This window comes from Lissotriton vulgaris, chromosome 3_1 (genome assembly GCF_964263255.1).
Source record: "Lissotriton vulgaris chromosome 3_1, aLisVul1.2, whole genome shotgun sequence".
In the NCBI taxonomy this organism is placed as follows: Eukaryota; Metazoa; Chordata; class Amphibia; order Caudata; family Salamandridae; genus Lissotriton; species Lissotriton vulgaris.
Window position 1 is genome coordinate 1,024,892,335 of NC_141689.1, and position 16,737 is coordinate 1,024,909,071.

Consider the following 16,737-nt stretch of genomic DNA (forward strand, 5'->3'; position numbering starts at 1 on the left):
GGCCATAGGCCCCTCCCAGGGGGAGACGGCTATATGCCCCTCCTATGAATTTCCCAGGGGCCGGATATCCGCTCCGGCGGAAGAGAGTGTGGGGAAGGGGGGGAGTCCACGCTGTCCTTCTTACGGTTACCTCGCACGAGAACTCGGACGACCTTTAAGATGGCGTCGAGTGAAAGGGGGCCCCCACGACAAGGGAAGTTACAGTTGGCTGTGAGGGTAAAGTCCTCTGCGCATGCGCCACTCACACCGTCGGGAATTTGGTAGTAGGGATCTGACACCGGTTAAGACCTTGCCGTTGGCCCTTAATGCTAGGATGTACAATTTTATTTTAGAATGTTATGCATTTTATGCATTTTCAGGATGCTAGACTCGGCTAGGAAACCTTTGTATTAGAGATTTGTTAAGGTTAGCCAAAGAACTTGTCTTCATCAAAATGTAATGGAAGATAAAATTGTACATGATTCATGAAACGTTTTAATTTAAAGTTTTAAATTTTGTTTCATATTTTAATAAATACGGCCGGGGGGGTAACTCCCCCCTGCCTTCCAAAAGTTCAAACCTGTGCCTGTCTCCTCCCATGGGGAATTGGTGTTGGGAGGGGGTGGCGGGTATCCCGGCCCATATGCTATAATGCAAAAATGTTTTATCAAGTCTCATCAATGATTTAATGATTTTATCAAATGTTGTTTTTTGTATGGAATTAAAATGTACTTTATGTGCTAAAACAGTTGTTTACCATTATTAATTGCGGTGTGTTTGCCATTTAAAGTGTGCCAGTAGGTAGTCTGTTTGCCTGGGTGCGTTAATTTACACATATTGTTTACCCTGACCCAGGAATTCGATCCAAATCAGGGGGTCCTTGTTTTTTCACACATTTTTACTCTTCTCTATATATACTTAAATCAGCATATATAAGAAGAAAGTTCTTTAAAATAAGTTCTGGAGCTGCCTTTAAGATACATGACTGATAGTCAAAGTAGACAAAGACAACAACACCATGTTTAAAATGAAAACAGAGGATTTAAATAAAGTTTTACTTAAGTCTAATTTTCGGGTATTTGCATGAACAAATGTAGGACTGGGCGGTTTACGGAGTTTTCTGCACTCTGTGCTCCGCGAAGTTCGAGAAGTGCAGAAAACTCCACTTTGCGTAGGTCAGCTGGTAACCCTACATACGTAGCACTGGAAAATAAGCTTTTGAACACATTTGTTCTTGTCTGTGCTGTCTGTTTGCTTGCTATTGCTGCTTTCTGCATGAACAGGGCGACAGACATGCACAATATACAATTTCAAATAATAAATATATCAGCAATTCACTGTGATATGTGAGCCACTGTGATTATTCTATGGATCGGCCAGTAACGTTTGGTGATATTCTGTGTTTAACTCCGAGTACATGCATTATTTCTACCATCAATTAGATAATGCAATATCTGTAGATGTGTTTAACTCCAGGAAATTCTCTCTATATAACATACCATGCAGGAATAATTTCCTCTCGGGTTGGGAAGCGAAAGCCTGCACAGAAGAGAGGCAATATTATTTTTTGTTCTACAGGGGTGAGGCTGGAATGATTCTTGTTCTTAATGTGGTTTGGGGTACCGGGTCTCAAATACAAAGTGTTCTTTAATGAAAGATGTAACAATAAAAAAGCAGAAAATAAAAAGGAAAGGGCATTCTAAGGCAAACTAAAGACTGAGGACCCAAGAGAAAAAAGAAGAGAATTCAAACATTTACGGAGACTTGGAAACTTGTTCCCCTATTCTGTTAGGGTTAATTATTCATATTGTGACTATTTTTGCCATAAAATATGTTTACTATCATGTTATTGTTTAGTATTACACTTAATGCTTATTAATGGTGTTCACTGTTCAGATATTTCATGTTCAATTACAGTGTGTCTTATCTCCTCTTTATATAGTATTTAAAACAAGCATTTGCAATGCAATAGGTCTTGCATTTGCAAGAGTTAGAGTTATTGGCAGTGTAAATGACAACGTATTTTACCCATGTGTTTTGTTTTGGAGTGTTAAGGATGCATAGAAATGAAGAAGGCTGTTCCCTAACCTGAGTCTGGGAACAACATGAATTTAGGATCTTTAAGAAGAGCCTGGTGGGCAGAATACAACACAAAGCAAAACCATAGTTGAGGTCTTTACAGTTTTAACTAGCTGGTGGAGTGGCATGCAAACAAGTGAAAGTGAGTCACAGTACCGTAAAGCTCGTTTTGGCTTAACAGCCTGTTGAGGAGATGCTTTATATGATCTGAAGCATTTTTAGGATTTCAATAATTATCAACAGTAAATATATCTTTGTTTACCAAACATTCTAAAATGTCACTGAGGCCTACAGCTCTTCATAAAAAACAGCAATATAAGAAAATGTTAAATCTGACAAAAGTGTCAACTCCGCAAGCGTTATGTGGGGTTAGGGGCTACATGATGAGCCGTTAGAACACGTGTGGCCTCAGGGGATCCCACCGTCATGTCTTGGAGCATGCCTCTCGAATTATTGGCTTGTGAATGAGCATGAAGCCGATATTTAATGGGGTGGTTCTATGTAAGTAGATGAAGGATCATAATTTTAAGAGGGTGATACGGGCTGGAATAGTGTGACCCTCCCAAACCCTAAGGAAGCATGTTGCTATGAGATGAGCAAATTTTTTTGTCAAGATGTAACCCCTTCAGGTGAAGAGTAATGACAGGTTTGAAAAGTTACAGCTGGCCAAGATGACATAAGTCCCTGTATGTTCTCCTTACTGTCCCTAGGTGGCAGTGCCCTGTGTTCACACAGAGGAGCTGCAAATCAGCATTACCTGATGACTCTCTCAGTGGTTGTAAGCAAAGTCTCCATGCACACAGAGCAACTCTCTCCATGAGCAGTGGTTAGCTTTTGTCACATGAAAGGACATTTCAGTGACCTAGGGCCAGGAGTGCGAAGCATTGGCTCGCGCATGTTTATAGCTGCCCACATGAAGTCAAGTTTATTTGAAAACTATGGCTATGCCTATCTGTGATGACGCAATAGGTAGTTGCAATTGGCACTAGTTGAAAAAGTGGAAACAAATAGGCTAGTGCGCAGCTCGCGAGACTGTGACATCTGTAGTCGATGACAAGTACGGCTCGCAGTGAAACTTCGACAGGCCATGCCTATCGACAGCGTATATTTGAACCCTCACCAAAGTCTTAGGAACATCTGTGAAAGTATTAAGTAGAGAATCTAAATCAAGCTGAACCATGTGTGGTTGTGGAAAAACTTGGGAAAGGAGGCAAACAGTTTGCACTAAATTCTGGCAAATCGCTTAATCTCTCTGTGCCTAAACAATTAATGTATTAATGAGAGAGTGGATTACTTTGTGTAATGTAACTGGCAGTTGCTCATGTAAAGCGCTATAATACCTTTGGGTCGAGTTTGTGCTACATAAAACTGCAACAACAACAACAAAATAGAACTGTCAGAAAAGTAAGCGGTCCGCACTGGAATCAATGAAAAGCCAGGAAAGAGAGGGGGCGGGATGTAAACATTTTGGAGGCCAGGCCTAAAAAACAAGCCCAATCCCTCTTAAAAGGAAGCTCAAATACAAGCAACAGAGAGGGAGGCAATGTGGCAGAGGCAGCAGTAACACAACTGTGGCATTAAGAGGAGGTGGGAGGAGGAATGCTATATTTGAATGTAAATAGCAGAGGCACTGAAGCTAAACACAGACAAAGAGTAACAGAGCAGGACACAGAGAAAAAAATATCTCCGCAAAGAACAGATAAAGAACCATGGAGGCATAATTCCCTGCTCTGTTGGAGGAACAGAGGAGAGAAAGGAGGGACAAAGAGGCAGCACTGACCACTAGCAAGCATGGTTTTTTAAAGGACACTGACATAGACAAATAAAAAACAAATGGAAGAAAGGGGATGGACTTGAAGCCCACCGACTGATTACAGAAGGTCTCAAACAGACAGTGCATGCACTGTCTAGCTCGACCTAAAGACAATATTAAAAAACAATTAATATTTATAAAGGTTAGGGTTCAATACGGAGAGATGAAGAGTAAATTGGAAGGAAACTAAACATACTAATAGGCTAAATCTGTTTGTAAAGTCTTGCTCACCTGGGGGAAGGAAGAGTGTTCCTCTGACTCTCCCTTCTCTGATGTGTATCCGCTGCACCCCAGGGGCCACATACCATCTCTCCACTGTCTGACTGGCTACTGGTGTAACATCAGGATTTGACACCAACTGCAATGAATCAAATACATCAAGTGTTATCTTGAAAGGGCTTCCAAAAGCATCTCGCTTTGCCAACCTGAGGAAGGGCTTCTCGGGTCTCAAGGCCCAGAATAGGCCCATTGGGAGCCTCCCTTGGAAACTTCCGCCTGTGGCTTCTGCTCGCTCCAGATCAATTTCTCCAGCAGCATCAGCACGATAGAAAGCTCTCGAATGAAAAAAGAAACCTTTCTCATCTACAAGTGATGCCCGAATGGTCACAAGTCGATTAGGCTCCACATCAGAGACTCTTATTTTCACAGGTTCGTCTGTGAGTGAGACCCGAGGCATCACAGAAAGGTAGACCATGGTTGAATTCTGCTTCCTGATTGTAAATTGATAGAAAAAAACAAAAGAGAACCACAAATCAGAATAAAAATGTGCTTGTGATTTAAAGATATGCATTTGAGAAGTTTCATCAACATCTCAGCAACCAAATAAGTACTCCTACCTAACCACTGACTGCCATAATTATAAATAAGTCAAAGGACTGTAATAATCAGTGACAAAAGAGAAGTAATTTAAAACATCTTGGAAGAGGCAGAGGTTTACAAATTGCTGTACATACAGACATTCATGCTTAAACCCACCTACACAGTTCCTCAGAATTATCAATTTGACTGATAAAGCGAGTTACTATCTGAATCAGGATGTTGTAATTTAAGTTGTGGAAATAGTTGCCAGGTATAACGTCACAGAAACTATTTACAGGACAAATGTGCAGAAGCAACTGTAAATCTCTATTCCATAAAGGATAACTTGTAATGGTGCAGTACTTTCATGTACAGGAATTACTGATATCAGTAGTATATGAAATTTTGGGTATACAACCTTTAGAACAAATCTTTTACCACTCACTACCATTACAACGCAGTCATTACAAAGCAAACCATTACAACGCATTGCGCAGGGGGGCGCTCTAGGATAGGGAATACGTTTAATTTACTATCCAACACCTTCCCTAGTGTCCACAGGGACTGGAGTTGGAATAGTAAATTAAACTATTCACTATCCAGCACCCCAAAGTGCTATGCGTTGTAATGGTATGCGTTGTAAATATCGCGTTGTAATGGTATGCGTGGTAAAAGTATGCGTTGTAACGTCATACATCCGAAATTTTGGGTTCAATATTACTCATACAGTATTACTGCAAAACTCAGATTAATCCATTAAAATGGGCCAACATGCACTTCTAAGATTACCTCTGTCAGTATGAACTAACATCCACATGATATCATAAAAGCATGCTCCTTTATGGTTTCCGGGTGTGTCCCCATATAGCTGATTCCTGAAGTATGATAGTATCAGTAAGTTCTTATTTTATTTCATAAGTCTTTAAGAATTATGAAATCAAATATAAGACACCTTATTGCTTCTATAGTCTCCCAGTGTCTAGTGTCTGTGTGGAGAGTCACAAAGAAACTGAGTATCTCTTTGGAAAACAAGTTAGTGATGCACCGTAGATACTGTACCATGTATTATACTCCAGCTATCAATCCCTACAAATCAATGAGAAACATTACATTTTATATTCTTTATAGGTCTGTCAGGAAACTTCTCCAATTTTTTTACTGTTTTTAATGACATGGAAATATTTATAAACGAATTGCATGGATGTTATCCTTATATTTTGACAGTATATTGATATACATTTTTTATGTATTGATAAGATGTTTTATACATGCTTTTATGGCTATATAGTTTAAATAAAGATTTTGACTACTTTGCAGGACACAGAGAATTGGTAGGTACTATCCACGCAGATGCATCAGAGGAAGTGTATTTTCTGGGCTGTGAGTTTTGACACTTTTTTTTGGGTTCCATTCACCACAGGTCTCTTCGAAATCTAGCAACTAGCCTCTTTAAAGGACATGAGAATTATCAGATATTGAGAAAACTGATGTGATTCATTCCACCTCTACATTCAGGATTTAGCCTTGACTGCTTGCAATTGCTACTTTTGGAGACTCAACTGAACAAAGCGAATACCTTATTTACCCAATTGGATTCAAATAGCACATTAGGTACTGTAGCACCAATAGTGTCATCATCCAGCAACAATACACCCCAAATATTATAGTGTCACTATCCATCAACAATATACCCCAATTATTACATGTGGACCCAGGACCCAAAAAAAGTCCTCCCAATCTACTTCTATATTCTATGATCTATTTCTAGTTATAGAACAGTAGGACACTTGAAAACTGTAATCCATTCCATTTCCAAGCTTTATTTCGATCATTGTAAACCATAAAAGCAAAACATAAAATGCATATATCACTGAAGTTAGACAATAGGAACATCAGTAAACATTACAGAATATAGCCATGTACAATCGATTAAACAAATGTCATAGCAGTTAAAAAAGCATTACAATTAAAAAAAACAGTTAAAACTGTGATTTCATTGGTTAATAAGGTCCAAAGCAGTAGGAAAAGGGAATGGAACATTTACTGTGTGCAGGGGGAGTTTAAAAACGTACGCCACCTGAGCCACATAGAGTTAAGGAAACGCTACACAGCAAAAACAATTGGGGAGTGTCAGTTCTCAAAACTCTAAAGGCCTCCCGTGAGTGTCTAATACCCCAGGTTCCTGCATATTGGTAAGAGTCAATACCTACCAGGTACATTATATCCTGGACAAAAAAAAAAAATATGAATGAGTGACTCTTCCTGGTTGTTACAGGCAGGACATCCAACAGAGGGGGCTTTTGACCATTTGTTTGTAAATGCATGGATCGTCAGGCAACCCCATCTAAACTGGGCATAGAGTTTCTTTGCCAAGGATGGATGAACAGCATTGGGGAAGGCCTCAAATATATACTGATCTTTAAAAGTAAGAAAGTCAGAGGTTAGATGGCCTGGTATTGTGCTCCCCTGAATTTCAGCCAATCTAAACAGTATGTAAGTTTTAACCAGTTCAAGTCGCGATATTGACGGGGACACTTTCTCAGGGTGGGTCCATAGGTTTGGCCGGCCTAATTTGCGGCACAGGTCTTTTATGTGTGCAAACCAAGGTAGTTTTCCCTCTCCTGGGAGCCCCAAAATCGCCTTGAGTTCTGACTGATAGGCTGTTAGCTCAGGAGTCGCTCAAAGTCGGCGCCAAAAAGTCAAGGGTCGCAGCCCGATCTCCTCGTCTACGGGTATAATCCTGAGATTCATACATAGGGGATAAGAGGAGTGCTTGGCGGTAGGCCCAAGAACTATCTCATAAACTTGTTCTCAGATTTGACAAGTCCACCTACTTTTAAGATGTCCCAAGAGTTCTTCCCCATACATAATATCACTCCTGATTTGGACTTTGTAGATCTTGGTCAACGGACCCGGTTGCCTAGATGTTGAGTTTCTGTATAATTGTGCTAGTCCCCCAGTCATCTGTGCTAACCTCAAACCTGCCTGTTCTTGTTGCGGTTCCTAACCAAAGGTTTCCATCAACATAACAACCAGGTAGTCAAAAACAGCTACCCCCTCTAGCTGTGTACCATTTAGGGTAGGGTTAAGGTGAGATGTTTTACTAGAATCAAATACCATGTACTTGGTTTAAGTGTATTAATCTCTAGGCCCCTTTTCTTGCAAAATAAAGAGATGGTGTCAATAGTCCGGTGGATGCCCATGGGTGATTTAGATAGTAAAAAGGTGTTGTCTGCAAACATCATTGCTGGCACCTTGTCACGAGCAAGCTTTGGGGCATAGATGTAGGGTCCTTGTTTAGTTGGTCCATCAGAGCATTAATGAAGAGACAGAACAGTGTGGGGGCCAGAACACACCCCTGCCTAGCATCCCTTTTCACTGGGAAGTGTGAGGTAAATTCCCCATATTTCCCGTATCCCACCTGGGAAAAATTTCCAGTATGCAGTCGCTTGATCAAATAGAAAAAAAAAGGGCAGAATGTCCAATTGCTCTAGAACTGGCCAAAGTTCGACACAAGGTACCAAATTGAAGGCTGATTTAAGATCAACGAAGATCAAATAGAGGCTCCCATCCTAAATTGTCACCCTTTTCCAATATAATAATTAGAGCCTAAAGATTTGGTCGATGGCAGAAATATTTTTACGAAAGCCTGCCTGTTAAGCACTCAGAATCTCGCACTCATCCACCCCGGACTGGAGGCGCTCCAGGACAATCCTGACAAACAGAGTCTGAGTTATGTCAATCAGACTTATTGGCATGTAATTTGTGGGCAGGAGGGGCAAGCTCTTCTTGTAAACTGGAAAGATTTTGGCCCCTAACCAGGTATCCGGGATATTCATACCATTTAATATGGCATTAAATATTACACATAAATATGGGCCTCAGATGTTGGGCTGTTCCCGAAATAAATCCCCAGGAACCTTATCTAATCCAGGGGGCTTTCCAAGGGGAAGCTTCCCAATTTCACTCAGCACCTCAGTCATAGTGAACCCTACATCTTCTTCAAGGGGATTCCCCACAACAGTTGGCCAGATTCCCTCTATGGACTCTATGCTGTCATGAGTGGAGTACAACAATTGAAAATGAAGTTTCCAAGCATCTGCATCGATTTTCGTTTCAATAGGTGTGCTCTCTGAGGAACTAACTGTTCGGATCAGGGTCCACAACGCCCGCTTATCTCCGTTAGTGAGAGCCTGTTTGATCGCATCCCATTTTTCAGACTCCCACTCCATTTTGGCTGCCTTTAAACTATTTCTATATATGGGCCCTCCTAGCTTTTATCAGAGATCTATCTTTGGATTTTATGGCATCAATGAGGGCACCCTTTGCCATTCGGCAGGAATTATTAAACCAAGTGGATTTAAGGGGCCTCTTGCCTTTAGAGTGCATCAGGGGATTAAAGATGTTAGTTAGGCTAGTGGTCAGATCCACATGGATAGCCGTAAGTTCAGTGATAGTATCAGGAGTGTTAAGGGTCTGAACAGCCCTTTCCATTGCCAATAAAGGGGAAATGATTAGGGAATAAAGGGCTGCAGCCTTGCATGGTGACTTCCTCAGGGTTTCCCACCTAATGCTCCTTCTATTATTGTCCAGAGATAGGTTGATACCAGGAAAGGGGCTAAACTTTGAGGGACTATGAAGTTCCGGGAGCTTAAGGTTGAGTACCAAGGCATTATGGTTGCTGTCATGTCTAGGCCAGACAGCAAAGTCAACTACCCAATGCAATATGCTTGCTTCTACTAGAATATAGTCCAATAAAGATGATTGCCCCGGTCTAATAAAAGTAGGTTTTCCTGGTTGGTGTGACTTGGTGCGACCATTACATGCCCTCAGTGCGTGAATTAGTGTTACTGCATTGATCTGTAAAACCAAGGGTGTCCATGCTCTTACAAGGGTAAGTTGCAGTACAGGAATTAACCAAAGGAAATCCTCGGCAGCAAGCGAAGAGTCAGTAGGAAAGGCTAGAGGCCCACATTTACAAATAAAATCACCTCCTATCACCATCCTAGTATTCAGGGAAAGTAGCTCAATGCATGTGGTGAGCATGTCTATGGTCAGGGATTCCTGTGCAAAGGTTACTGGATGGGAATAGATGTTAATAAATGCAACCTTGTTCGTAGCAATAAAAGTAAGGCGGGTACACTGGATATCATCAACAGTACAGTCCAGATGTGTAGCAACCCACGTGCATAGCCCACCAAATGGTCTACCTCTACCACCCATAGTTTCTAGCACGTTAAAAGTTGCAAATCCCCTCATAACAGTGTCTTCTCTAGCCCAGGTCTCCTGGAACATACACACATCATGGATTTCCACAAATTGTATCCAATCAGGATTTTGAAGTTTGTTTTTGATGCCAGCAATGTTCCAAGTCAGCACCCTCAGCTGGAGACCTGAGCTTGCGGTGGCGTCATGCACAACAGGACCAGAGGAGTTCGAGGATAATGTGATCTCTGGCTCGACCTCGGGGTCTGGTATTCCCACTTCCACTAAGGATCTATTCCTGACCGTAGGTGTAATTATAAATTCAGAAGTGTGAGGGGCTTGATTTCTTGCTACTCCTAAGGTAGCACCAGCGGAGCCTTGGGATCCCAAATAAGATTCAAGCTGGGGCTCCATTGATGCATCTTGTGTCACACCAGCAATGTTTAGGGACTGCAACCCAATAATATTTGGATTAAGCTCTCTTTTGGTCCCCCCTAAACCCCTGTCTAGGAGTGGGATCAAATGAAGTTGAGAGTCAATCCACCTCTTCAAGGGCCCCATACCTGTTTGCTACTGCAACATTATACTGTGTTCTAAGGGATTGGCCAGATGTAGGATGAGTTTGAAACCAGTGTTAAGGCACTTGTGCATGGGGTCCATGGTGGTGGGTAGTTAGAGGAATAGAAAAAGTCCAGGGTGTGTGGCTGGATCCTTGTAGATGGTGCGTGAAAGCTGGGAAACTGGTCAGCCAGAATTTGGACTGTCCGGGGATTACTAAAATTAATAACTATACAGTTGCCATTAATTGACTTGGGGTTTTTACCGACCCAACCAACTCGTCAAACTAATAGCATCTCACCCTCCCTGTCATAGGGGAAATGGCCATGCCTGGTAAGCCAGAAAAGGCATGTGTTCCTTCATTCCAACTTTGTTTCTTTCCGTCCAGGTCTTATTTCTGGTACACCGGTTAAAACTATAACATAAGGGAGTGAGGCTGGGGGTAAATTGATTATCGGCAGGGCCGGAGAGACTTGGCCTGAGCTTGCACCATGTACTGGGATAGGCGCAGGCCTATCATCTGATCAGAGTTTGCAAATCCACCTCTACATTTATTTTATTTATTTATTTATTTGAACTTATATTGCGCGCAGCTACCCTCAATGGGTTTCCCGGTGCCAGAGATAGATAAAAGAAAGAAAAACAAGCAGAAGGCCCAAAACGGAACAAACAGTGCAGGGAAATTAATTGAACAAAAGGGTCTTCAGTTTTTTACAAAAAGGGAGAAGATCAGTCTCGGCTTTCAAAGCCGGCGGAAGAGCATTCCACATCTTTGGGCCAAGATAAGAAAACGAGCGGCCGCCCATTTTGGCCAGTTTAATTCTGGGAACAAAGAAATCGCCACTAGTGGAAGATCTTAAAGTTCGACCAGGCTTATAGACTTGGACCAGGTTCTGCAGGTATTTAGGGGCAGAACCCTGCCTGATTTTAAAAAGGAGGCATAAGGTTTTAAATTTTACACGGTTCGGGACTTTAAGCCAGTGAAGGTCACGCAGAGCCTGAACTGCGGAGTATCTCCGAGGTACATTGCACAATAAACGAGCTGACGAGTTTTGCACCACTTGAAGCTTATTTATAGTGGCCTTATCGGCCCCAAGATAGAGCACATTCCCATAATCAATACGAGAAATCACAAGAGCCTGGACGACAGTTCTCCGAGTAGAGCAAGGCAGCATCCATAGGATCTTCTGCAACCATCTTAAGGTGGAAAAACAGATTGCAGCGACCTTTGTTACCTGCTGTCTCATAGAGAGCCTATCGTCTATGAGGAAACCTAGGTTGCGGGCGACGGGGGCTGGCTTCGGCAGAGGACCCATATCACTGGGCCTATGCCGAGGGCCCCACAGATCTTTATTCTTGCCCAGGATAACAACCTCGGTCTTGTCACCGTTGAGCTTGGGCAGATGGTCATGCATCCAAGCAGCAACGCGTGACAGGCCAGATTTCAAGGCAGAGACCTCATGGCCCTCACTGCTGGAAAGAGAGAACACGATCTGCGTGTCGTCGGCATACGAATAGATTGTCAAGCCGGCGTCCTCCACGATAGTAGCAAGGGGTCTGATATAGATATTAAACAGCAGAGGGCCGAGAATCGACCCCTGGGGGACGCCGTATGCCGTTGAATAGACAGCAGATTCAGCTTCTGTCGAAAAAACCTGAAAGGTGCGCTCACCTAAAAAGGAGGCAATCCAGGCCAGCGCAGATCCAGCAACACCAGGGGAGCGGAGAGAATCAAGAAGAATGGAATGAGACACGGTATCGAACGCTGCACTCAAATCCAAAAGGATGAGTGCAAAGGTCTCCCCGCGATCGATACCGTGCCGAAGCCTCTCCGTCACCCCGAGGAGAGCGGACTCAGTGGAGTAGTGTGCGCGAAACCCGGATTGGGACGGATGAAGATATCCCACATTCTCGACAAACGAATTAAGCTGAGTGTTCACATGTCGTTCCAAGATTTTAGAACATGCAGGCACCCGGGATATGGGCCTGAAATTGGCTAAGTTAGAGGTGTCCGCGCCGGTCTTTTTCAGCAGGGGAACAACCATGGCATGCTTCCACTCCTGCGCCACCAGAGACTCTGTAGGAGATGTATTTAGGAGTCTCATTAGGACTCTCCGTGGCTCGAGGTCCAACAGTTTTAGGATTTTCATAGGAACAGGGTCCCGAGGGGAGCCTGACCTAATACTGTTCAGGCACGATGAGAAAGTGATATCATCAAACAGAAGCCAGTCGTGAATATACATTGAAGGGGGAGGGAGAGGACTGCTAAAAGTGGCCACCGGTAGGGAGTCAGCAAGTGGCAGGGAAGAATTCAAGGATTCATGAATACGCTCCACCTTAGAGTAAAAGAAATCTGCGATGGCATCACACTGTGGTTTATCCAAAGCCGGAGGAGAAGGTACCGTGTCTGCTCCAATTAGCTTCTTCACCACTGCAAAAAGAGTCCGTGGACAGTTCTGTGCCTGAGTAATCGGGGATGCCGTAAAGGTGGCCCTGGCCAATTTACAGTTAACATGGTAGCTTTTTAATGCTACTTTATAAGCCACCTTACTAGGGGTAGAATAGGAAAGCCTCCATTTTCTTTCCAAAGCCTTGCACTTGGCTTGTTGTAATTTTAAATCTTCAGAGATCCAAGGTGCATGAGGATGAAGGGATCTGTGGTTATTAGATAAAGGAGGAGAGGATGCAGTTACAGCATCCATTAACCACTGGGAAACTGCAGCATTAGATTCTGATCCAGAGCTTTCCAGAGTCGGAATAGATTCAGTAAGATGTTGATTGAATGCCACCATATTAAGCTTGTCCCACCGATAGGAAGGCTTGCTCTTACCAACACAGGACTTAGAATTGGGTGAAGAGAAAGGTAACATGAAGTGTACCGCAAAATGGTCAGACCATTCTAATGGGCGGGCCCTTTGGGAGCAATCATAAGGTAGATTAGAAATGATTGAATATAGCAGGTGACCGGCCGAGTGAGTAGCCCCAGAGTTGCGAAGTAAAAGATTAAAAACTTCAAGGTCAGACAATAACGACTGACTGAGAGTACCTTCAACATCTTCAAGATGGATATTTAGGTCACCAAGAATGGTGAAATTAGCCGTTTTAAGTAGCACGGGAGATATAATATCAGCCAACGACGATATCCAAGGGCCAGCATTGCCCGGGGGGGCGATATATCAAAAGACCGTAAAGCGTTAGTTGAGGGTCAATCATTAATTTAAAGAGTGCAGCCTCACATCCAGGGAGGGGAAACGACTTCAATTTACATTGGTAGATGGTTTTCAAAATAATAGCAATCCCCCCGCCCTTCCCGGAAACCCTGTCCTGACGTACCATCACATAATTGTTGGGAACGGCTATGGCAATGTCAGGTCCAGAGCTTTCGTGGAGCCAGGTCTCAGTCAGAAACAATGCGTCTGGCGACTCATCATTTATAAAGTCAAATAAATTGAATTTATTTTTGGGGAGCGATCTACAATTAATACTCAAAAATTGGAGAGGAAGGGAGGTCAAAAGTTTCTTAGTGGGCTTCCTTTTACCCCGGTAATGCACCTTGGTAGTTTGTGTCTTAGAAAGCAACATCTTACCGGTGGAAAAGCCACAGCCAGCACAGGTAAAGTAATGGGTAGGCAGAGTACAAGACGTACAGGGGGCGGGTATGTGGGGTCGCAAAGATCTTAGAGTAAAAGCAGAATACGTTAAACGATTGGCAGAGAAATCGTGGGTTAACCAACCTGAGCTGGAATACAAGGTGTCAGTATGCAGCCCGTCCTGCAGCCCATCCTCAGCGCGGACGGGCGCAGACGGGCTAAACTCAGGCGTAACTCCGGCGGAATTCCGGTGATCCCGCTGCGCGTTACCGCTGCGCGTCAGCATGGCTAGCTTTTATGCTGGTCTAGCCTCCTAGCGACGACTAGACCGCTGGGAGCATAAAGCGCCGCCGGGCGTGTGCCCCACTCAAGATGGCCGCCACACGAGACAGGGTGAGGGACCCGCGAAATGCGGTGTTCTTCCCAATTAGAGTGCAGGTAAGCGGGTCGGAGGTGCAAGTGTGCGAGGCCAGTTAAAAACAAGGTCCCTATTGTTCGATGCAGGGTGGGAACTCGCAATTTGCATATTGGAATCCCTGATACTAGGAGTGTCCTTCCTTGTGTGGACCTAGTGTAGGCCAGAATCCTCACCAGGAGAGTGATCATTACCCTCTAATGAAGCTTTCAAGCCCCCGCCTTGACAGCATTAATAGAGGCCGGGCATAATGGGGTAGTGAAGGGGGCACCTCTGTCTAATAGGGATTGCCCTACTCAATCTGTCTCTGAACTACAATCTTTCTTCTCCACTGGAGCCTACAAAATATTAGCCAGGAGGTTGTCCAATGCACACAGTGCAGATATCTGGCCGCTAATTCTATTCCCATGATGGAGCTCTAGTTCTTCTTTGACAATGGCTCTCATCTGTGCCTCTAGTTCCACAATCAAGTTCCTCACCCTTAAAGGGCAGTCAGGGTTTTTTATAAGAATCGGAAGGGGGTTCTAGTACTCTTCCCATTCTAGATATTTCAGCCTCACTGGGGCTAATTTCTGGACTTATCTTTTTATTAGGTCCTGTCCCATTACCTGTTTTCCTTCTAACCGCTTTAGGCAAAGTAGTGTTAGTTCTACCTTTGGGAGTTTTTGATTGTACTGGGGAGGGTTGTAAGGGTGATAGCAAAGCCTTGCTTGGTCCGGGTAGAGATTTTGGTGGACTAAGGATCAAACCCGGGCTAGATTGTACAGAAATTGGTGGCTCAGAGGATTGAGAAAAATATCTGGGGTTAGGGATAGCCGCCTCTCTGTAAGCTCGATTTCAGTCGAGACTACCCCAAAGCTCTCTGGAGCATCCCATCAATAGAGGTTTTGGGCCGGAATTAACACAGGAGTGTTTTTTGGGGGTATAAAGCCATGCTTCCCCATGTCCAGAGGAAAGGGAGACTGAGTAAGCACTGTCCCAAACAAGGCCTAACCCCAGAGGGCAAAAGTGCAATGTGTTTAATGTATTTAACAGAAAAGGGGCATGTAAATACAGGCCATGCAGTCTAAGCTGCTGAAACTAAAAATACCTTGTCCCTGAGGGCAAATGTGCAATATGCCTTATGTATTTAGCAGCAAAAGGGCATATAAATACAGACAAATCAGTACAAACTGCTGAGACTAAACAATACCTCATCCCAGAGGGCAAAAGTGTAACGAACGTGTGCAATGTATTGAGCAGCAGATGGGCATGTAAACACAGACCATACAGTACAAACTGCTGAGACTAAAAAATACCTTGTCCCAGAGGGCAAAAGTGCAACATGCGTTATGTATTTAGAAGCAGAAGGGCATGTAAACAAGTTACGGTCAATAAAGTTCATCCTGCAATGTCCCAGTTTGGATGTGTAACATGTCCCGAATGGCCTGATCAGTCGACTTGGCATGCAACTTCTAAATGGCTCAGTGGGAGGAGATATCAACTGCAAATGCGAGGGCAGGAAAAAAGAGATTCACAGTACCTCTCAGCCAACTCTATTGGGGAACGGAGACCTGGGCCGTTAGATGTAAGAGGGGTGGCCCTACCCTGCCTCTTCCTGGCAATGACGGGCAAGGATGGGCGGCCGCTGCAGGAGGCTGGTGGCGAAGATATGGAGCCTCCTGGCGCGCTGCGCTTTGTCAGTGCCAGGCGACGGAGCAAAGAATGCTGGGATCTGTAGTTCCGGTAAGCCGTTCCTCTCACGGCTGGTGGAACCGGATTCCTGCAATGCTGGCCGTTGCCCTCACAGCGGTAGTGCAATGATGAAAGGAGAGAGCACCCCCTCTCTAGTATGCAGCCCAAGGTAAGGATGACTGTGGAGGGTGGCTCCCACTGGGGAGCACCCCTCTCTAGTATGCAGTCCAAGATAAGGATGACTTGCAATCCTGGACTCGCCATGTGACCACATTTTTTATTTTATTCAAAACTATGTGAACTAATTGATCTGCTCTGGGTTCTTTCCAAGATTTGGAGTACTTAGAATAAGGGTAAATAAATGGTGGTAGCAAGTGTGAGTTTTTCATGAAAAAACTGGGGTTAACCCTGTGTCCCTCAGAACCTGGGTATATTATGATTAAAGGGAAAATTGGTTCTGTCGGGTAGTTTCGACCCTTAGCGTGCCAAGATGAGTGAGGTCGCAGTGGGTCTTTCTCAAGACAGATGTCACAAGCACGACAGTCCTTGAATCCAAGTGCAGTTGAGTCACCTGGACTGGATCGGATTGAGGTCCTTCAATCCGTAATGGAAAGGAAAATTATCCA

At 43.8% G+C, this 16,737-nt stretch overlaps 1 protein-coding gene across 1 annotated transcript in view; it reads right to left on the bottom strand.

The window, feature by feature from the left end:
- LOC147727328 (acyl-coenzyme A amino acid N-acyltransferase 1-like) overlaps positions 1-16,737 on the bottom strand; it is a 324,055-nt gene that overhangs the window by 190,154 nt on the left and 117,164 nt on the right. Inside the window, exon 2 of the mRNA XM_086961412.1 lies at positions 4,103-4,581. Coding sequence (XP_086817538.1) covers positions 4,103-4,581 — 479 coding nt within the window. The remainder of the gene's footprint in view (positions 1-4,102; positions 4,582-16,737) is intronic.